At 34.1% G+C, this 23,394-nt stretch overlaps 1 protein-coding gene across 9 annotated transcripts in view; it reads left to right on the forward strand.

Moving 5' to 3' along the window:
* The window catches only part of ATRNL1 (attractin like 1), a 494,732-nt gene that overhangs the window by 119,269 nt on the left and 352,069 nt on the right, over positions 1 to 23,394 (forward strand). For 8 of the 9 annotated variants that reach the window (XR_005821433.1, XM_040563153.1, XM_040563155.1 and 5 more), the window contains exons 16-19: positions 6,409 to 6,622; positions 9,084 to 9,272; positions 13,827 to 14,045; positions 19,543 to 19,680. Coding sequence is in view for 8 of the 9 variants with exons in the window: in XM_040563153.1 (XP_040419087.1) it covers positions 6,409 to 6,622; positions 9,084 to 9,272; positions 13,827 to 14,045; positions 19,543 to 19,680 (760 nt within the window). In the remaining variant the exon portion in view is untranslated. Of the gene's footprint in view, positions 1 to 5,347; positions 5,465 to 6,408; positions 6,623 to 9,083; positions 9,273 to 13,826; positions 14,046 to 19,542; positions 19,681 to 23,394 lie in introns of those variants that run through there. The other variant, XM_040563159.1, reaches the window with a different exon arrangement.

Below are 23,394 nucleotides of genomic sequence, written 5' to 3' on the forward strand. Positions count from 1 at the left end.
GAAAATGAGTCAGAAGCGTACTGAGCACTTACAGGACAACTTAATATCCAAAATGAAAGAACCTTAAATAAAGGTATGGATAAACTTGGATATATATATATATATATATATATATATATATATATATATATATATAGTAAGAAATGTATTGTTCCTCAGCAATTTCCATGATTATTAAACAGAGGAGAATTATAAGCCTCAGTAGTAGTTGGCTATAGTAGTTGGCTATAGTAGTTGGCAATCTAGCCAAAGGTAGATTTGCTAACTTCTCTCTTTTACAGATTATTCAACCCTCATTCAGTTTGTGCTGAGGCAGCAGTAATGCCTGAAATGTGTCATGATTATAAATGATCGTATTCACTGTAGATCTCAAACCAACTTAGTCTGACTTTAATTTTGAGTAAACAGTAGAATTAACATGAAGCATCATCTCTGTAGTTAATGTTACATGATTTTCCTTTCTAATGTAGTTCCATAATTACTACTGTAGAAGAAAATTAAAATGCAACGGTTTAGAAAAAGAAAAAAGCACATTTTTGAAGTTAGTGGTGATCAGTACTTAATAAATTCCCATGATGGCTAAAAACTTGCCTGATGTTCAACTAAATAGGACTTTAGTACAAGGTGACGTGAGACATCCCATAGGTATGTATTGTATGATTGCAATTTTGCTCCTGTTGGATGAAAATAAAGTGAAAAAAGTTTTTTCCACTGAGTTTAATAATTCCTAAATCTTTTCCAACTTAGAGCAAAGGTTGATTTCTCACTTAAAAGGTGTTTTGGAAGGTTCTTGCCAATGATATAAAAGATATAAAAGCATATAAAGTTCTATAAAATGGATAATTCTTGACTAGTATTTCAAGCCTAATTGTATGGTTTGTTAAGACTGATTGTAAGTTTTAAAAGCTGCCCTAGAAAGAAATAGATGAAGGGAGAATAGTTTCTAGAGAATGGTTTGAAGTTTTAGATTACGTAGTGGGATAAAGCTATGGGATAAAACTTTCAAGTACTTGAGATATATTTGATTGCATACCCGAGTGCAAGGTTAGTAAGACCTATTACAAGCTTTCCCAAGTCAGAGTTGATCATCTGCCGTATATTGCATTGCCTTTGTTTCACTGTAAATTTTTTTTTTTTTACTAAATTATGCATTGATAATTTCTTGATATTTTTCATCCACTCCTTTCTTCCTTTATATCTTCTCTGAGAACTAACATAGAATGCTGTAATGCCATGTGGGAAAGCTTGGTTGTTGCTGAGGTGGTTTTAATATGAATTGTTTGTAATGTATAACCAGGGTTTTCATAGATATATTCTGGAACCTAATTTTTATTTATTTATTTTATTAATTCTACAATGAAGCATTGCTAAGTATTCTTTTTTAAATGAACTTCTTCATTTCACATAAAAAATCTCCAATGTAATTGAAATAATTTTTGAAAACCTATAAAGAGTAACTATCTGTTTTATATAGTCACAAAACTATTTGTTTTGGTGATTTTTTTTTTGTGGATGTATCATGAGGTAGATGAAATGCAGTTTTAGCTCTTTATGATTTTCCAACAAGAGAACAAAAAACTTTAATGCTGATGTCCAAAGTACTGACAAATCATTGCTTAAGGAAATAATGGTCTTTTAAAACTAAAAATTTTAGAGACATAAATGGAAGATCATTCCTTGGATACATCTGTGAATCTCAAAATTAAGGTTATGAGTCAGAGCAAATGGTTAGGCTGTTTGTTGCCTGTGCAAAACAGCTTTTCCATTACTAATTAATAGCAGTAGTAGCAAGTAATAAGTCTCAAGTATTAAGGAATTGAGGACCTCAAATAAGTATTTTGATAGCTAATGTATGAAAATGTAAAACGCTTATTTTAAATGCTTATTTTTTTTTTTTGAATTACTAAGGTATTATGTTTTGGATGATTGTAAAATACATTATAAAAGCAAACATGACAATTAACTTCTACTGGGTAGAAAATAATTTCAACTGAAAACATTTTAGGTTCTATCTGCTAAAAAAAGTAGTAGACACTGCCTGTCTCATGGTTCCATATTCTGAGAAGAGTGCTAGAGCTGAATATCAATAGAACATGAGCAATAAAATTTCCTCCTGACCTTTTTGTAGGCACTATATCCCTGAAAATTCAGTAGTCTTTTTTTGAATGCTTGTGCTTATGTGTATATGACATCTGAAAGGACATCTCTTTTGCACTACCTCTTTGTGAGACAGAAATCTTTATGAACAGCAGTACCTACTTCCATCCTGCATGCCCACTAGTGCTTTGTTAATCAAAAGAAGAGAGGGCAGAATGACCACAGTTTTTACCAAATGTCTCAGTACTAGCAGTAAAACAGAGCTTCAGTGCCATTTGTTTGGCTTCTAAATGACTGAAGGCACATACACTCCTAAATTGGACTAGATTGTCCATTCTTTTCTTGAAAGCTAGAGAACTGCAGAGTGTACTTTGCTTTAAGGGATTCTTACACCTTATTTGGAGAAAGCAAGCACTCCCTTCCTTCACTGTCTCTGAAGAATGAAGGAAGAGGAATCTGTAATACAACTTCTAGAAATATATACCAGCTTTGTTGAAATTAAATGAATTCTGCTAGGAGGCAAGAGCTGAAATGGGTCTTCCTGAGCTCAGACAGTGGAGGTCTCCAGATGATGTTGTGACATTCTTACCAGTGCAACACACTGTGACCACACATTTGGTATTAAAGGGAAATTCTAAAGGGAAATGATACGCTTTTGGAGCTTCCATTCACTTCTGTCCACAGCGGATTGGCAACTGTGACGTGCATTAGATTTTGTAATTGAAAAAGTGAGATAGACACAGTCAAGTCATTTAGAAAAAGGTGAGGTATTTTCCACTCACTCATTGTCTGCATCTGTAGTAAGAAGCTGAGCAGAAGGATTACCCTAGTGTGGTGGGACAAAAATGTCTTGAATAAGAACCGTTTCCTAAAGTAGGCCATGTCATAGTTTATTGAAGAGGTCTTGCATGTGTATGTGTTCACGTGTGTACATGTTGACATGTGTGTTGGAGCTTTTCCTGCTTCTTCAAATAGAAAAGAAATGAATTCTGCTCAGTTGCAGGCTCCACTTCAATTCTGAATCAAAGCAGCTTACTATGTCACAAATACAGCAAGCAGTGGGTTTCCTGGTTGTGTTTTCTGGATGTCTTGAAAGTATACATGCTTCAAGGCCTTGAGGAAGAAAGAATGTCTTCAGAACTCTGAGGAGTAATTTTCTTCCCACTTACGTGTGGAGTGAAGCTCATCTGATTTTTCCACTGAAGAAGCTAGTGTTCTTTAGGAGGAAAATCAAGACACATTTGGAATGGATTTCATGTCAGCAACTCTTTTTCTGAAGTGAAGAATGGATTTGTACTGGTGGCTTTTTTTTTTTTCCCCCTAACAACCTGGTTTTATAACAATATATTTTGAGAGGCTTGGAAAGTATAACCTTGTATCAGCAAGTCGTATCACAGTGAACATTTAGTCTGATTTCTCTCCATTCTGTTCCTCTTCAGAAGGATCTTTGGCAAGATATTCAAAGCAAAGGATTTGGTTCCCTACATCCATTTTTCATTACTTGAAACAATCACAGAGTTCAAGTTAAGGATGTATAATTTTCATTATTTCTGAAGTCTTGAAGAAGAAACTGAATTGGTATTTGCATTCTGTACCTTTGAAGTCCCTCAGTTGTTTCAACTACTTCAGGAACTCTGAACTAGTGTGACTGAACCTTTCATCACTTTGACAGATAAGGACTAGGTATATGCTTCCTTTAAGGAGAAGTTAGTTTGTCACAGCACATTGATGATGGCTGCAGGTGACACATGGAAATTCCTGAATTTTCTATTCACTTTTTGCTTTTCCCTGTTGGCTTTTGTGCAGCACAGCAGCTGTCATTTTTTTGCTGATAAGCCTTGGTGTTATCAGTATGTAAACTCTGCTATCACCAGCAGTCTTCAACTGTAGTCCACCACATCACAGAATTAATGTCACATAATGCAATATTTCCTTTAAGCATGTCCTTGGAGCATTTTGGTGGCCTACTTCTCAGCTATTTACCATTTTTTAATCAGACGTTAAAGAATGCTTTGGATAATCTGTTTTCTGGCGTCCTAACTATATGCCCAAAGCCACATAGTGAGCCTGCAAGGTTCAACGGTGTATGTTTGATAGCATGTTAATCAGTGATCAGGTCTGTATTTAGATGTGTTATACGAGCAAAGAGCCAAAGATGGTACATATGGAATTTGAGATACCTGACACAATGGCTGTATGTTGTCCAGATACTGCTGGTGTTAAGAATGATGATGACAGCTGTACGATGACAAGCTGATCATTACTTTTATTTGAAGTATTTCATTTCAGGGGTGCTGCTTTTATCTTCTAAGGCTGTTCTGGCTTTCCCGATCCTCCCTGTGACTTGCTTGTCATTTAAGGGTTTCTGAGACACTTCTACTCAAATAGAAAAATTTCCCTCCAAATGTCACTGCTGCCCTGTCAGTTTTCATTCTTGGCTTGATGTGCTTTTCACCATAACTGGACTATGATCTCTGTTTCCTTTATACTGATGCTGGGGCCAAATTATTTGGCAGTGCAATCAAAATTGTCAGCAATATGTTGAACATTCTCTTGGCTAGAATTTCTCAGCCCCAAAGTGGGCATTCAGGGTTGTTTCAGGTCTGTTTGTCAGCAGTATATCCTGCCTACTGAGTAAGCCCTTGACATATTCTGTATAAGCCTGGGTGCATTCTACAGTGGGATGTCTAGAGACATGCATAGATATTTAAGGTTTTCTAGTGCATGTGGACCACATACGTCTACAGCAATGTAGGCAACTAAATAACAAATAAAACAGATGTCTTTTCTGTCACTTTCTAGATGCCCAAATACTACTTTCACTGCCTGCATCATGTTCTTTCTAGTACCTAGAACCTAGGAGCTCTCTCAGACACCTTAAAAGTTGGTCACCTAGGGTAGCAATGAAGTTGTGAAGCCAATAGAGTAGTGAGACATGAGAGCAGGAGGTGGAACTTTTTCTGGATGTTCTTAATGCTCTTTGAGAGTCTCCAAGAGTGTATCACTCCTTATGGATTAGAACATTTCTTAGTCATTTATTTAAGTCTGTTCTTGCACGTGTAAGTCTGTTGGATGCTGCAGTGGTTTGTTTGATCATGCTCCCAACCAATAGGACAGAAGAGGGAGAGGACACTATGTATTTTTAGGAAGGTGAGGAATACTGATCATATTCCTACAGATTTTTTTTTTATTTTGAAAGTAATTACAGTGGTATTTCTGAAGAAAAAATAATGACCCTTCGTGTTTTCAGTTGCTGCTAATGAGGCAGAGGAAAGAGGTGAAGAATGCTCTGATCAGGTATAAATTTAAGAGCCCTGAAAGATTAAAATTGAGTGGCCAAAGAAGGATGTGAGATCAAGGCTGAAAGATCTGAGAGATGATGGCAGTGACTCCTGATTCACTTGTGAAATGACACACAGATCTTGAACCAAGGCAGGTTACATTTAGGTATATTGTGGTGTTTTGCCTACTTTGGCCTGTAAATTAAATGAGCTGGGAATGTAATTCACAACACATCTTCCTTGGTGCTGACAATATCTGTCCTTTGTCTGGCATAGATGCTTGTGTTGTTTGTCTCTGTGGTATTCAGGTGGTATTCACTTACTGTCACAGCCCTGGTCTCTCTATACCTCTCTTCCCTACAGTTAAACTGGGGTTAATGATTGCTGCCTATGAACAGAGATTACATGAAGAAAAGGGTGTCTTCTGTATCCTGAGATTTTTCAGTGATGGGAGCGAGAGATATATGTAGATTTATCCTGGAGCAGATAGAGGCCTTTGCTCCTCAAAATCTGCTTTTCTGTAGGTAATTGAATAAATCATATGAAATGATAAAAGTGGGTAGAATTAGCATGATCTGATGTTACTGATCCATCATAATTATTTTTTGAGAATTGATGCTTATTGTAGCATTGTAGTAATTACAATGTTATTGTAGTAATGTTGTTGGTAGCAGAGAAATCAATACTAAAGGTATATTGTGTATTTACTGGCATTGAAATTGTGGATGTACCACTTTCATCTGACTCTGAACTGCTGGTAGATGCTGACCAGTATCAGCAGCACAGACTGTAAAGAATAGAATATTTATCTTTATTATTTTTTCCTCTGAACTTTGATTTCTGTGAAGTGCTCCTAACTTCTGTGTGTTTTATTATCCATATTGGCCTAGCAATTAGTTATCAGTATAGTAGCCACTGGAAAAGAATACAATTTCATTATGAACATTCAACCAGGTTTCTAACTCTTTATCAAACAGTATTAATCAGTGTTTAACTAATTATCTCACATTTGTTTCATTCTGCTTCATAGAAAATTTCACCTTGGGTAGGCTTACGCAAGATCAACATCTCCTACTGGGGATGGGATGACATGTCTCCTTTTACAAATACAACTCTGCAATGGCTTCCTGGAGAGCCAAATGACTCTGGCTTCTGTGCATATCTAGAAAGAGCAGAGGTGGCAGGTCTGAAAGCGAATCCATGCACTGCAATGGCAGATGGTCTTGTCTGTGAAAAACCTGTCGGTAAGCAATCTCTTGTACTCAGTTACCGTTACTGTCATGATTAACAAGCTGTCTGGATTTTCACTTGGCTAAAAGGGATTATTGGGCAATTTGGATTTAAGTAATTACAAAACAAAATTTTAGTTTTTATTTTTTTGAAAAATGTGCAACTCTAAATAATGATTAATATTCCTAATCTGCAAATATTTATTTGCAGATTAGTTTACGTGGCTTGACAACTGCATGACACCAAAAGGCTTATAAAATGGCATTAAATCAGTAGTAGTCAGTGACAACAGTAACTGTAGCGTGAAGAGTCTGGGGTGATGTTCAACAAAGCTGATGCTGCTAAAACAACTTTTCTTTCTGAATCTCCCTGAACATCATTAAACATTTCAATGACCTAAAAGACTGGAAAAAAAAAAAAAAACAAACAAACACAAAATGCTAGGTTCCATCTTTTAGGTTTCTTTGTGTCTAAAGAATACGGTGGCAGCTACTCACTTGTCAGTTCTCGATACTTTGAGGAAGTGGAAGAGGGGACGACTGATGTCCTTCAGTAAGATGGCCCGCTAGCGTCTACCTAAAGTGCTTGGAAAGCTGGGAAGCTTTCTCAGCACATTCCCCCTCTTAGGATCCCCCAGTGTAGAAATTGGTAACCAACAAAGGCAACTGGAGTTGCAGTCACTCAAGGACATGAGCAGTCCTGCACAGGAGCCTAAGTATTCTATTTGGTTAGAAGCTGAATTCTGGCACTTTCAATATCTACTGCATATAGCATATGTGCTTGCTAGGGGTACTCTTAGGTTCTATAGCTTTTAGGATGCTAAAGTGTGCTGCTAGAGTTATAGGAGTTGCTTACTGTCCAGATAGCAACACAAATTGCATCCAAATTTTTTTTTTTAAAAGATATTTTTTAATCTTGCTTTCTCAGGGTTTCTTAAAATATATTCTTCTCATATCTGCTATTCTTCATTTGCTAACAAGAAGTATGACTCCTGTCTAATCAACCCATGATGTTAGACCCTGAACAACCATGTTATACTTCAAATTAATATTTTTGTGCTCTAATTGTCCCATGTTTCTCTTCATAGCTATGTGGTTAAGCACATGAAGCACTTTGTTTCCTATCAACATTTGTTTTTTTCATTGTCTGGAAAATAGCTCCATTGTATGTTGATAACACAACCTATCAATCTGATATTTTAGCTGTGAAATAGTCAGAGTTCTTTACTTGCATAACCAAAGAGTGATCTTAACAATCTTTTATTTTCTTACAAATAACTCCAAATAGTAATGTAATTGCGAAGTAAACATGTTGTTAATGCCACCTCTATTTCCTATTAATTTTTTCTTTCACAGTGTTAGTTTTGAGTTAATGATTATTTACCAGATGTTTCTCAGGATAATAAAAGATACTGTCATAATACAAGAGACCTCAAAATATAAAAGATACACTAGGTGGAACACAAGTGATGTATTTATGATGCAGTGTTTTCCAGTTACATCAACATTATATGCATCTGTGAATGGTATCTGTTTTTTTTTTATTATTGTTTTTGTTCTTGAGGTATTTCAGAGACAGTAGAAGTCTAAGTACTTCAACCTTATGAGAATACTTCTGTAGTTTGGCTGATTTTTGATAGATTTTTTCTTGTCCGTTTTAAATTATTATTTTATTTATAATTAAGAATAAATCACTGCTTGAATGCATGCATAAGTAGGCCAAAACCAGGTTTTGTGATTGGGAGTGCTAAAAAAAGAGACGGTGAATGAGTTGAGAACTCACCTTGAAATCAAAGAAAATGAGCAGAGTATGCAAATTCTTTTGGTTTCATCTGTTTGAGTTAACATACACTACTAACCTAGTGAAAACATGGTCTCTGCCTAAAAAAAACAACAAACAACAAAAAAAAAAACAAACCACAACCACCAACAACAAAAAAAAGTGCATTCAATAATGTTCCTTTTGTTTCTTTCTCTTTGCATTCTAGTGACTTTCATATGTACACTATAGTGCAAAATTTTAGGAGACAAAAAAGTCATAAGTAAGTAGTACTAACAAGAACAATAGACCCAGAAATCTATAGATTACTGTAATTTTTATAAAAGTTTGATATGTATTTTACATCATATATGTGCAAGTAACTAAACTGACCTTAGCAGGCAATAAAAATTAAATTTATGATCTTGGTATGTAGGTAAGATTGCTGTGATCCTTTTAAAATGAATTATTTTAGAGCTAGCATAGGATTTATACTGAGGATTACTTAATTTCTATAAATGTTTATTGTATTTGAATACTTCACCACAAGTTTGGACCAAACTATTTATGGCTATTTAAAATCAAAGTCATCTTTCATTTGAAAAAGGATATTTCTAATGAAACAATAATAATAATAACAATAAACCCACAAACAAACAAAAAAAAACACAAATCGAATTTATGTTCAAAATTACATTTTTTTTGTGATTCTTTCAGTTAGTCCCAACCAGAATGCAAGACCGTGCAAAAAGCCATGCTCCCTGAGAACAACATGTTCCAACTGTACGAGTAATGGTATGGAATGTATGTGGTGCAGCAGTACTAAACGATGCGTTGATTCAAATGCCTATATAATCTCCTTCCCCTATGGACAATGTCTAGAATGGCAAACTGCCACGTGCTCCCGTAAGTACCTTACTGAACATTTGACCTATTAAATATAATGATTTAATTTTTGTCCACTCAGAAGAACGCCTATATGATTTAGCACATTCACTAAAGATAAAAACAATTTCAGATGAATGGCATAATATAGAGCTACTAATATCAGCTGTCAGCACTGTGCAAGTATTTTTCTAGATACAGGTGAAATATTGGTGATTATTTAATGATGAAAGGTATTTAGTCCTATATTATAGGGACTATAGATGTATGGTCTCTGACATATTTAAATGAGACAGTAAACAAGTGTTTATTATTTTTAGATAAAAATACTGTGATTTGTTTTTATGACTAGCTTTGGTGTATGAAATGATGGCCATGAGTTAGAACAAAATACTGGTAAAATTGGAGACATAATGTGTAGACCTTAGATATTACATCTAGGGAGGTGAACTGAGTTCAGTGTTTTTAAGACCCTGCTGTACGTTTTGTTAGCAGAGTCAATGAAGTCAATTTTCCTACCATGCAAAGATGAAACAATGTAATAATGATAGTAATAGTCTTGAGAATACTGTAACACATAGGCAAAACAAATGGTCTAGGTCCTCTGTAAATTCTTCTAATTTGCAATTACCTTATAAACTCTTGCAAATTGTTTGCCCTTTCCATGGAATTAGAAAGAACAGTAGACTATTCGGCAGATAAAAGGAGGCACAGAAAACTTTTGTCCCATGTGATCAGACTGGGTCAGATTGTATTAATGTACAAGATTGAGATGTGCTCATTTCATCCTTTTGAAATAAAAGACAAATGTTTCCTTTCTTTGTTAAGCAGCAAAGGTATTCCCCAAATGTCCCTTTTGGAAACACATTTCATCAGAAATCTATCCAATGCCTCTAGGAGGAAAAGAAACCTATTCAACATGCCTTTCGGTGTACTATTGAGCTAATGCAATTTTTTTCTGAAGTCTGAACTGGCTGGACCTTGTTAAATTCAGCTCCATGCAGTTCCAGCATGTATCAGTTCCATAATTCACAGGTAATTGAGCAAGCTACCTGATGCTTTAGATTCTTGTCTCAGTCATGGTCTATTTAGAAAAATTCCTCAGACGTCATCCTACAGAAGACCAGTTCTTACAATTTTCACAAATTGCCATCCTTAAAGACTTGGTTAAAATATTTTCCACCTGTAAAGGACTCTAATCCAGTGGGACTTCAACTTAATATATAGGATTCCTGAAGGTGACCATCAAAGTCTCATTATTGCTCTTTTTGAGAGTCTTACTAGTGGTTTCTGACATCCTTTTGCTCTCCATGAGAGTCTTTTGATATCATAGTCTCTGGAACATTTTGTATTTGGGTATATTGTGGCAGAGTTGATGATGCTGGACAAGAAGAAGCAACGTGCTTCAGGGTCATAATTTGATTATGATTTCATCTAATATATTATGGATACAAAGACAAAAGGTCTTTTATTTCGACTAAGTCCAAGAGGTGAAATTAAGTAAAATAAGGTCCTGCCATGTCTGTAATCCATGGATCCATGTCTGGGATCCATTGATGGATTCTAGTCTTAGGATAGAGGATTGGTTTCAAAGGAAAATAAAACAGGCAATTTTTTCTTTCATTTGAAATCATCCAAGGATAGTGAAACCTGCAGAGCCTGTATTTCTAATTTAACTGAGACTTCTCTTTCATTCGTAGTAATCATAAAATATAGGCAGTACAATGTTGACCTGTTCTGGTAAAATTTCATGCTGAAATGTAAAATGTAAAATTCAGATACTAATCCAGCTTCTAGTGTCCTGGTTCAGCGTGGACAAGAAATAGGGTTTTGTCCTCTAAATCTAGTCATCAGCCATAGTTTGATTGAAAAATAAATAACAGAAACTTATTCTATTGTCCCATGTATATTTGAAATAATAATACTGTAATTATATAAAGGTTTCACTCTTTAAACAGTCCACTAAGCTTTTTTCCTGTCCTAAAAGGACTTAATTTTACAACTTAAAAAATTGATAGTGAGTTGTGGCAGAAGATAAGATGATTGAAAATTTGGAGTTAAAATTGACAGAATGCCATGTGAATGATGCTTAGCTTTTTAAAATAACATATATTACATCAGTATGAACTTGTAATTCTGTTTCTGTGCTTGTGTGGTATTTGTACATCAGGCAGATTCTCTTTGTTTGGGGAATACAAAAAAAAAAGTTTTTAATTTAGTTGTTGTTTTTTTGTCAGGTCTGTAAGATTTTATATTAAATAAACCAAATGGGATTTGTTGTATGCCGGCTCATCTTTATGAAAGGGAGTTTTGTACCAGAGTATGTTTTCCACTCCACAAATTAAAGAAAAACAAGATTCAGTGTCAATAGGCTGTTTTTTTTTTTTTTTCTCCAGAGTTTAAAGCATTGAAGATTTTGCATTAAACAAGAAAATGACTGTACAAATGAAACATGATTCAGACACTGTTTCAGTCTAGATCATGTGAAAATTAGGTAGCTTTATCCTTAACGCTGCTGAGGTAATGAAGTGGGTTCCCTTGTCAAGGGGCAGTGTTTCTACTTGAAGAATGGAATTCAACTATATCTTTAAAAACAACCAGTCCCCCCACCCCTCACGAAAAAAAACACACCAAGCAACAAAACAAAATAAAACAAAACCAGAAAGAAATGTGTATGCAGACACAGAAACTGCTTCTGTTCACTGTCTTTTCTTTCGTAAGATTTTATTCTTCTCTTCTATTTCTGTTCATGATTATATTTCCACGTTCAGATTGCACCTTTCTTTGAACAAACCCTTGACCCTTGTACAGTTTTTAAAAAAAAACCTGTTAAGTCTGGTACTTGTTCTTATAGTTCTATCATTATTTGGAGTAAAAGTTACTTGATAATTTTTACAATTTAAATTCTAAACTGAAGCTATGCAATCTTGTATGTACTAGCAGAACCCCATCATTTCAACATCAGTCATTTTGGGAATCCTGAAAATCCATTTAATTTGATTTAAAATCAGCTGATAAGAGATTACTCACCAGATTTATTTCTTATAAGAAGTAATTATTTTGTAGACTCATGGTCGTATTAAGAGATTATTTTGGCAGTTTTACTTTTTCCTGGTGATGAGAGCTAGCCTTTTGTAGACCTCAGCTTACTTATTTGTTAGTCCTGAATTTCTTTCCTTTTTATTTTTTCAGAGAAATTCACCTGAAACTTTCCCATGTTTATTTTTCTTAGGTATATTTCTTATACTTTCTCCTGTGGATTTTCAAAGTCTCTATGGATTCTGTGGCAATTGTCATTGCATATGATATTTTTTTCATTGTTAAGAGTTTTTAGTTTGAAGAATTTTAAAAAGTTAAAAATGCCTCCACAGCATTATTAGGAAGGATCATCAGGAGGACAAGTGAAATCTGTTTTAAAAAGTAAAAATGTCTCCAAGACCCAAACTAGCTTTACCCTTTTCCTAACAGTAGCAGAAGAATTGAGTTTTTAATGGGAAGAAAAGAATTATAAATAATTGAGTCATCATGCTATACCTAGTTCATTACATCAGATATTTTATAGTTTTAACTTATGACAGTGTAGCATCCATTTGAGTGTCCAACGACAACAACAAAAACACTTTAAAATACTTTATATATAATCTTAGATTATTTCTGGATCTTCCTGAAGTTTTTTTAAACATGAGTGTAGTATAAAAAGCTTAACCTTTTTAACTCTAACAACGCTCTTGAAGATACTAAATTGGTAATTTGTTATTAATAAGAAATGCCAGTAACTTCAAAATATGAATTTTATTTGGTTCTAAACAGATTTACTCAAATATGAAGATGACCATTTTTATGAGAAATGTAATTATTTTATTAAAAGGTACAGTATAAAATAGAGATTTGATTTTAGTATGCAAAAACAAACAACTGATTTACTGTAAAAGATTCTTAATACCATTATGTTTGAACTATATCTTGAATTATGATTTGTAATTTGAATCCTTTTTTTAAACATTTATTGTGCAAGCTTATTTCAAAAGTTCAAGATGATAAGACCAAGTCATGTTTGTGGATGAATAAACAGATATCATCCTAAAACTTTGTGCCCAAATTTTGGTTTGAATTTGAATTACCACATTTTTTCTCTTTTTTGCATTGTTGACCTTTTCTTGAATTTTGGAGTGTCCCTGTTGGGAGAACAGTTTACATGAGTAAAATTAGTAATATGCATTCCATAAAATATGTATAAATAATATAAACACAAAATAGATATTTAACATGGGATTTGAAGTTAGATGAAGATGTGTAATATTGCTCTTCTGTTTCATTGTCTTTGTTTACCTGAAATGTTTTTTGGTGGTTCATGGTGTAGTAATCACCTGTAGTGTATTTTGTGATCTTTTAAAGGAAACATGGAGACAGTCTTAGAAATGTTACTAAAACTTTTGAATTTGTAGCACGATATAGTGATGCAAAGTTATTTCTTCTTTCTAACTGTTGTATAAATCTAGCCTTTTTTTTTTAAGAGCTAAACATAAAACGAACAAACAAAAAACTTGCATTAATATTGTATTCCGTCTAATAAAGCTCAAAACTGCTCTGGACTGAGGACCTGTGGGCAGTGCTTGGAACAGCCTGGCTGTGGATGGTGCAATGATCCCAGTAACACTGGAAAAGGGCAATGTTTGGAAGGATCATCAAGAGGACCAATGAAGCCTGTTAGCATGCATTCTAATGAAATGGCACTTGATGCTAGTCTTTGCCCAAAAGAAAAAAACTATGAGTGGTCTTTTATCCAGTGTCCAGGTAAAGTCTGCTGATATGTTTTATCTTCCATTTTTAAAATTATTTTTTGGTAGTAGCATTCCTGAGCTTATGATATGAAATAAATTTTTCTCTGTTTAGACGCATCAGAGTAATGTCTTTATTTTGAGGAATACAGATAATATTTGCATGGGATAGATGTTTTTCCAAAATATTTCCTGAAGTTTCTTTTCTGTCTCTATCTAGTGAACACTAATGTGCTCAGTTTTGTGCACATTCATGTGTGAAATTTAATACAAATAGTTTAATCAAAATTGCCATTTATTTGTAAATAAGTTCTCACCCATTTTGTCCTTACACATTTTGAAATCCAGCTATATTTGCTTCAGTTTTTTGTTCTTCTATCTTCTGTATCCATAAGAGTGCAGTTGCAGAGAAATTACCTATAGGCAACTGCTGATGGCCGGGAGCAGGAGCTTCCTGCATCCCAGCTGCTCACACCAAGGCTCGTATGGCTGTGAGAGCACATTGCAGGGCTGCCAAGTGTCTGAGCTGTGCTTCCAGATTAGTTTACTCCTTAGACGTAAATAGTATGTTAAGACTACAAAAGCAGACATACATTATAACATTTTAATTTTTGAGCTGATTGGAAAAGTAAGCAAGACATCAGGTGCTTTAAGATGGTGGAAGCTGTGCCTCCTGTATGGAAACATCCAGATCCTGAAGGCAGGGTAGCTGCATCAGTGCAGAAGTGGGAGCAAATGTCCAGCACACTGTGGAGTTGGACAGACCTCCAGTGGTAATTTACAATAAATATTACAGTTTAAAAGACATCTTGATTTTTTTTTAATTTTGTGTTTTTATTTTTAGAATAAATCACGTAATTTCGCTGAAGTGTTATTTTTCCAGCAAGCATTCCTACTGCTGGTAAATATGGAAGCTGGAGCTTTTTTAGGATCAAAACTTTTTATGGGTACATGCAGCTGTGTTTGCTCCTCTGCGTACTTTATCTTTTTCATCGGAATGTTCTGTACGCATGTGTGTGTGTGTATAGTTTTAAATACGTGTGTGTATTTGTATATTATTTAGGAAGTAGAATCTTTAAGTTTTGTTTTGGTAACCTGTTTGTTTCAAATAGTGGAGGGTAGAAATTTTTAAAGTTTTAAAATAATGACAAAGTCTAAAACCAAGGTAGCGCTGTTGAGGTCTAATTTGAAACAAACAAGACAACTAAACCATCTAATATTGTTACTGGAATAAAGAAGCCTGTAGTAAATTTCTGGAAACAATAGAATGATGTTACATTGTCTGGAAACTGAAGTAATTTGTCTTGGTTACAATATAGGTATGTCAATAATAAGTGTATTGCTTGGCTTTCACTGAAATGCATGCTATTTACCACTAGTGAAATGGTAATGGATATAAATATCGCATGTCTAAAATGTTTGAGTTAGAAGACTTAATCACTTTGTTTAACATTTATTCTTCATGGATAAAATTATTTATTCAAAATTCTCTATTCATATTCGTAGCCAAGGATGCATAGAAGTTCCACTTCGGTATAAAAAACAAAACAAACGCAACAACAAAACACACACACGCACTAAAACACACACACAAAAAAAACAACTATTATTTCTATGAGTTTGTAAGAGGCAAATCCTTCCAAAGGCATAGAATTAAAATTTCCAGCTGATGTGAAATTTCATTTTGATATAGGCTGTAGGTTTTGTTCCTAAACGTTTGTTTCCATTTTCTTACAACATTAACTGTAATAGATCATACTAACATAATTTATTCTTCTTAGACCAGCAATCTGGAAACATTCAGTTGATGTACTTGAAATATAATAGAATCGATACTAAATCTATATAAAATTACTGAACATTTTGTAGTTTGGAAAATAAAAATAAATAGGTTATAACATTTGCTTTGAAGATAGTTCTGCTACATTGATGAGCAATTGGCTAAACCATTCATGTTTTTATATAAATTATGTATATACATGTTTATATATGAATAATATATATTTATATGTGAGGGGAAAGTAAGGACATATATAGATATGTCCTGTATAAATAGTTAATCTCCACGCTCTTTATAGTGCCTCAGGGCAACTGTATTTGTGTTTAAAACTGGTATTCAGAAGTCTTTTTTTTTTTTTAACTGGTCATTTTGAAATCAATAGTCCTCAAAGCAGCTGTCATAGCATTTCTTTTGATATGATTACTTTTTTTTTTTGGAAAAGTAAAGGAAAATGAATAGCATTGGGACTTCTTTCATGAGAATAGAAGCTTAAGAAGGATGTGAGCTTGTCCAAGTTTGTCTTTAATGACTAAGATTCTCCTCTGAAAAGCAGTCTCAGTTAGTATTGTAAACTGGTTCTTGTTAGTTTGCCAGTTGAAGTATCTTTACACCAGATCCAGATTGTGATGCAGAGATGTTTTTTTAATGTATTTTCCTATTAGTAAGTATTTTTTAAACCATAATTATTAATGGTTGTCAGCATCACCAACCATTTCAACACAGAGATCATAAACAAATTGGACATGAAATTGCTTATCTCAAGGGAACCGCACTGAAGATTCTGCTAAATCACATCTGTATGCATGAAAAAATTTACCCTCTTGCTGTCATTGATGTATGTTAAAATCACCTAAGCGAAAAATGTGTGTTTAAAATTTAACCCTTTGGTTTTATTTAAACAATCATTTTACAGCATCTCATTTTATTATTTTACATTTTAAATACTGTGCCCTCAGTGTGATTGCCATCTTGTCTGCATCACAGAAAGTTGTCAAGTTGTGCAATTCATCTGACTTTTCGCTTTCCTTGATAATATGATACAGGAAAGACAGCAGAAATATAGTATTGTTTTAAAATGGTGTATCATGTAAATTATAAATTGCATTGGTCCTTGCATATATAATGTATGTTGTATACATTTTCAGTTTCATTTAAAATCTACTTCATTTTCTTGTGCCTTAACAAAATGTATGGCTTTCCTGCTTGTATGTGATAGCTCTTAATATTATGACTTGCAGTAATATAAAATTCACAATCGAAAATGTGATTAATACTTCTATTTATAGAAGTATATATAACACAAAAATTAAGATATACAAAGATAATCATTAGAAAGAATAGAAATAAAATAGAAAAAATAGAATTACAAATCAATGTCTCACTACTTAAAGAACATCAGAACTGAATGTTATCCTGATGTTATGATACGTTCTTAATTAGGCAATCTTCCTTTACTCTAATTACATTGATTTTATGCAGAATAAATAAATAAAGAATATCTGTTCTCTGAGTAAAATAAGGATTTTGCAGTCAACTTTCACTTCTATGTGCAGCCCTGCTGGTCATCTTCAGGACCTGTTGCATATAAGTGAGTTGTTCCACTTATTGCAAAATTTAGGTAGTATGTAATGATATGATGAACTGGATTTTCTTTCTGATCACATCACTCACTTTTGATGTGATATTAGGTAAATGGTTGCTCCAGACGTCTGATAGACTCTGTCATTATGCATATATTATTTGAAGGCAATAGATCACTTTGTGCAAAAGAGGGAAAAACAAGTAAACAACAAAAAAAAACTGGTGTTCATCCTCACATGAAAAAGTATGCTAATATCCCATTTTTAAAATTTATGTTCTTAAATATATTGCAGAAGGTTCAAGTCAACAAGTTCATAGTTTAAAGGGTTCAAGTTTAAAGGGTTCAAGTCTGTATGCCTGCAAGTTACTGTATGCCTGCTGCAGTTACCCCAGTAATGGGATCCTCTTATCTAAATGATATTACTTTCATCAAGTTCAGATCCCACAAAATAGTATAGATTTGATTTGGAAAACAAACAATCCAACCAAACGAACAAACAAAAAACAAACAAAAATCCCCCCCAAACCAAACACAAAACAAGAGTAATGACAATCAAATCTGCTATTTATTTTATTTTATTTTAAATTGTGATCAAAGTCACATAGTGTAGAAGACATACAAACAGAACTCATGCAAAATGGAGCTGCTCATGGCATTTTCGTGTAGCTTTTTCTGAGAAAGGCAGTAAGGGTGTATAAACCGTGCCTAGAGGAAAACACCAGAAAATTGTTCCTAAAATGCTTGCTTTTTAGACAAGAAAGAACAAGAAAAATTGTAATTTGTAAAGAGACTTAGCCAAAAGATTAAAACAAAACAAAAGAAGCAAACAACAACAACAAAACAAACACCCACCCCCTCAAAAGCAACAAAACTTAACTTATTTTCCAGTAGACCAGAAATGTTGGATTTTAGTCTACACGATCTTATAGCCATAAATACATAAGAAGAGATTCTAAACTAGGTTTAACAGTTTCTGAGCCAAGCCTGTCAAGGATTGTAAATATATTAAGTTGCTAAATTCTAAACCAACTCCAAAAACTTTTAAGTCATGCAGTGAGAACCACTTTTATTTCTAGCCAAGGCACCAGTCAATGTGACATTCAGATTAAAAATCCAAATTACAAAAAAGAGTCAACAGAATGATCATACTGAGATACTGTGGAGTCTTACACACCCTTCACCAGTAGGGATTGACAGATTTGACATAATCTGACACTTGACAAACTGCTGTAATTGACAGATTGCTAATCTGCTGAGCACTGTGAGCTCTGAGGTCCTGCAATATAGAGAGATTGTCTTGGAAAAACTCCTGCTCCTTCAGCCAAGGCCTGGCAGCAGGATCAATGGTTCTGGCAGAGTTCACATGGGGGTTTGCTGCAGTAGTGATCGGTGTGATCAGTGCTTTCTGAGAGTTTGTGGACCACTGGAGCAAGAGAGGAGTAGTGATGTTACAAGATCAGTGATTTCCAGAAAATTGCTTTTGACAGAAAGCTTAATTATGTTTTTCGGGTCAAACATAAATTATGTCAATGGGAGTCCGGTTTCTTCTACTTTCACCAAAGTCAATCTACTAGACTGTCTAGAGACTGCAAATGTTCAATGTGCTTCTGATGTCTTAAAAGCCCCTTATTGTGCCAAAGCTAATGAGGGGATCAGAACTGTTACAAATAGAACGATCCTTGGTTAATTTTTTTTGTGTCCCCTCTTGTCAGTAGATACATTCATGTGCGAGTTGTGATTTTCTAGTTTTCTTCTTTGCATTAATATTTGAGGTGCTTCACAAAAGATTGTGTGTATGTATGGGGGTTTTCATTTGGTCTCAGTGGCTTACTGCCTCTTAACAGATTTCTTAAGTGGTTAGGCAACATTTTAAAGGCATGTGGGGTGGATTCAGTCACCCACAATGGACTTTCTCACAATCATTAAGCTCACACGTCACCACGTTATCAACTTCTGCGGTCTTCTGTGAATTTGTCTTGTTGCAATGCTGTTTTGAAGACATTCTGTGTTAAACTACAAATATGTATATGCTAGTGATCAGTCAGGTTTAAACTCCTCAGAATTATATTCTTCTGCAATTTTGTAATGATATAAGAATGGTTTTATTCCAAAGAGCAATTTAGTAATGGTTTTTTAAACGTTATATTCTAGCTTGCCAGTGTAATGGCCACAGCACCTGCATCAACAGTAATGTTTGTGATCAATGTAAAAACTTAACAACAGGAAAACAATGTGAAACATGCATGCCAGGATATTATGGGGATCCCACTAATGGAGGACAATGTACAGGTAAGTTGTTCTGCTGGCAGCAAAAAAAAAAAATAAAAAAAAAAATTGAAAAAAACAATTTATGTAATGTGGAATTTGCTTTTCTTTAAAGGCTAAATGTTGGTTTGATACCAGATATGTTGATCAGATAAATTAATAATTTAAAATCCACTTTTATATTTTTAATAGAAACTTTGCATTCAGGGTCATCATTTTGCAGTTGTCGTTCAATTTGCATGCTCTACAAACAAGACAGTAATTTAAAGGTGCTCTCCTAGTTAGGCAAAAGAGGAACAAGAAACTGTCATGTGGGCAACACCTTAAATTATGGTACTTCAGAGGGGTATCATTTCTTTGCATGTAAACAGCCCTCATAAAAATAGGAATGTGTAAGTGAAAATCGTTATCTACAGTAACACCTGATAGCATTCATTTGAATCAATGTGTGACGTTAGTGGAAAAATAATGAATTCAAGAGACCAGCAAGTCTTATTCGTGCACAGTTTAAACAGCCTGTTATACTGGGGATTGTATGTTATTCTAACCTTTTAAATCTATTTGGTTTTAAAATCACAACATTGGAGGATTCTCCTTGAAGTGAAAGAATGAAATCCAGTAATTGAGATGATTTTTGTATATTGCTGTTGGGCTGCTTTTTTACTTGCATGGTTGATTTTAAAGTTGACAGTAACTCCTTCACTAATAGCTAAATGGGGGTGTGGGAATATTTTTAATATGAAAACCTAATAAGGTAGTTGAGATTTAATCTAGTAGGTAGCTAGACAGTTTTCTCCTGTGACTTTTTCTTCTCTGATATTGACGTTTATTTAACTGGACCTTTACTTCGTAAGGAATATTTATTTATTTAAAGGGTTCGCTTGTTCCTCAGCACTTTAACATGCAGTAGTCAATGCATGAAGCTGCACATCTGGTAAACTCAAGCACAGTATGTTAAAAGTGTGTTCAAGGGTATGGAAAGATTAACGTCTATCCCTATTGGCAGTTGCACATTTTGCTGGAGCTTTATGAAGCTTTAAATAATTCTTAATAGTTCTCTTATTTCCTGAAGTTGACAAAATGTTCTTTTGCTGTCTATAGTACCTTTATGGCAAAATGACTTATTACTATAGCTTTTATTCTTCAGGGATACACTAGCTATCTAACCAAATAAGCATTCCATCACCTTTACTGAATTATGTGTAGTGCAATAATGGCTAAAATCAATTTATAAGACCAGTAAAATCATAAATTTTACAACTTGTTTTTTCAGCCCTAGGTAAGAGTTCATATTTTTATTGGTAGACAAGATTTTAACAGAAGCTACTTAGACTAAAGAAAGCTTTAAAAATAAAGGTGATAATTATTTTGAGTCTTCAGCTGCATTGGTATTATTTATCAGCATTATATTTTGAAGTATAGAGCCCATAAAACTGTTTAAATCTTTAAACCATTTTGATGAATGCTGTCATTATGAACTTAGATGTTCTTCAGTACCATGACTTTTGTCTCTGTGATAGCGGTGCCTAAATTGCAAGCCTGGGATTTCTGCAGAAAAAATATCAATGATCCATAGGGAGCGGTCAAATCAGTTTTACTTGAATTTGAGGATTTTGGAACCAATCGTCTCTTCATACTCTCTTATTCTGCCACTTTTCACTGCTGCTGCCTGCTAAGTTTCTGGCTGGACCTTTCCAACATTTCTTTTTCTAAGCCTCATCCTTCCACAAAGAAGGGTTGAGACAGACTTCCTGAGCATGTGGTGCATTTTTCCCTCAAAGCTACTAAGATATTTCTTTGACGATCCAGATCGAAAACTTAAAAGCAATGACAAGATAATGACTATAACTCTTAAAGAACATTGTGATATTACAATATTCTTCATATAATAAGCTGCTACAGTTACAAGGGTGTGACTTCGTTATGAATTGGGGAGCAGTTGAGACTGAGAGAAGAGGTTGTACTCTGTAGTTCAAAGATGAAGTGGTGTATGCTGGGAGAAAAACTAAAAAAACTTTCACAACATACTTGTTGTATATGTCAAAATATTTTTCTTCCTGGTGGTCTGACAAAAATACTTATGTATTCAGTAAATTCTGCTGTTGTACTTATAGGTAAAATTGGACTTCCCTGCTTTGACTATCTAAACTATAGATTTAGAAGGTTTTCAAGACAAGCTTGAAAGAAAATTTTATAGGGTGGAATAGTCTTTGTTACTCCTTGCATTTCTGATGGTCTTAAAGGAGTGAGGAAGAGATGCATAAGAAATCTTTAAGTCCTTGAAAAACATTTTTCCCCTCAACTATTCCAGTTCTCTCTTAAACCTTTTTTGTTTATATTTCTAGGAAGTCTAGAACATTTTTTTAAAAATTCTCCTCATGTCCCATTTGAGGTACAATTTTGGAAGCATGAATATTGAAATTCAGCAATACAAAATTAATTGTTAAATATTGATGGATTTTGAAAATAAAACATCTCTAAATGTAGATGGGAACAGATGCTGTCTTGCTTTTAGTGATTTGTCTCAGTGTTGTATTTTCTTCAGGCTCTGGTTCTGTTATATTCTATATCTCGGAAATATGCAACAGTTTTATATAAATTTTAGAAAAAAATCAAGTAAGATGCGTACTACCAACTGCAGTATAAAGTAACAGGAGAAAACAGTATGGGAGATTGCTTGGAACAAATTTGTGTTGTCTTGGCAAAAATTTTTAGCATTATTTTCAAACTTATTAATCGTCTACTTAGTTGACAATGTTAAAAAAAAAATATTCTAGCTGCTTATCATCTTGTCATTTTCTTTATGCAAGGTATTTTTCAAATTATTCTTTAAATGTATGAGATGCCAGGAGAGAATTCTTTACAGTAACATATGACACACACTGTGAATATATAATACATTTAATAATGAGATAACTTAAGCTCTTTGCTGTATTGCCATTTTTTCATAAAGTGATAACATCCCAAACAATGTTCAGTTTTCCCATAATTGCACTACTATTGCTGTTGCTTTTGAAGTAGGAGTAAAGCTGTGAGTACCAGCACATTGGGAACATTGTGTTTTAACTCCCACTGCTCTCTCTCTGATCAGCCTTAAAAATCATGGAGTTTAAAATGTTAAAAAAAAGTTTTGTAAAAGCCCCGTGTCAGATTCTCTGTATGAGTGAAGTTTTTAAAGCAAGTCTGTAGCATTGCAGGATTGACTCCTCCTCTTCTGTCATATAGTTGGACATTTTTAACATCAAAGGCAACAGCGTCCACCCACATTTGATTTGTAATAATTGTTTGAAAAATTTGAACTTAATTATTTCCAGGAAACATTTATTTATATATTTATTTAACCAGATCTTCAGACTATTAGTAAAAGTAAATGCGCTTCTGGTGAACGTGCACTGGGTGTGCATCAAGTCAGTAGTATCTGCTGGAGGCAGGTGAGAGATCTGGGTGCCTTTTGTGTTCCTCCAGTACCTGGAGTGTGAAAGGCAGAAGAAACCTGAGCTTTTCTGCTGTTCTGAAGCATGTCTCTGAGAGAGCTCCTTGTATGTTATCTGCTTCTCTTGCACATTGTGCAAGTCAGTGCTTTCCACCTATATTTATTTATGCTCATGTTTAGCTATGATTATATATATGTGTGTATGTATATAAACCTATGGATACCGCTCCCTGGATTTTTTCCACAAAAAATTAGGCATCTGTGCATTAGGCATATCACTTTCATATATCTCAGGAGGTTAAAAA

The sequence above is a fragment of the Cygnus olor genome, chromosome 7 (genome assembly GCF_009769625.2).
Source record: "Cygnus olor isolate bCygOlo1 chromosome 7, bCygOlo1.pri.v2, whole genome shotgun sequence".
Classification (NCBI taxonomy): domain Eukaryota; kingdom Metazoa; phylum Chordata; class Aves; order Anseriformes; family Anatidae; genus Cygnus; species Cygnus olor.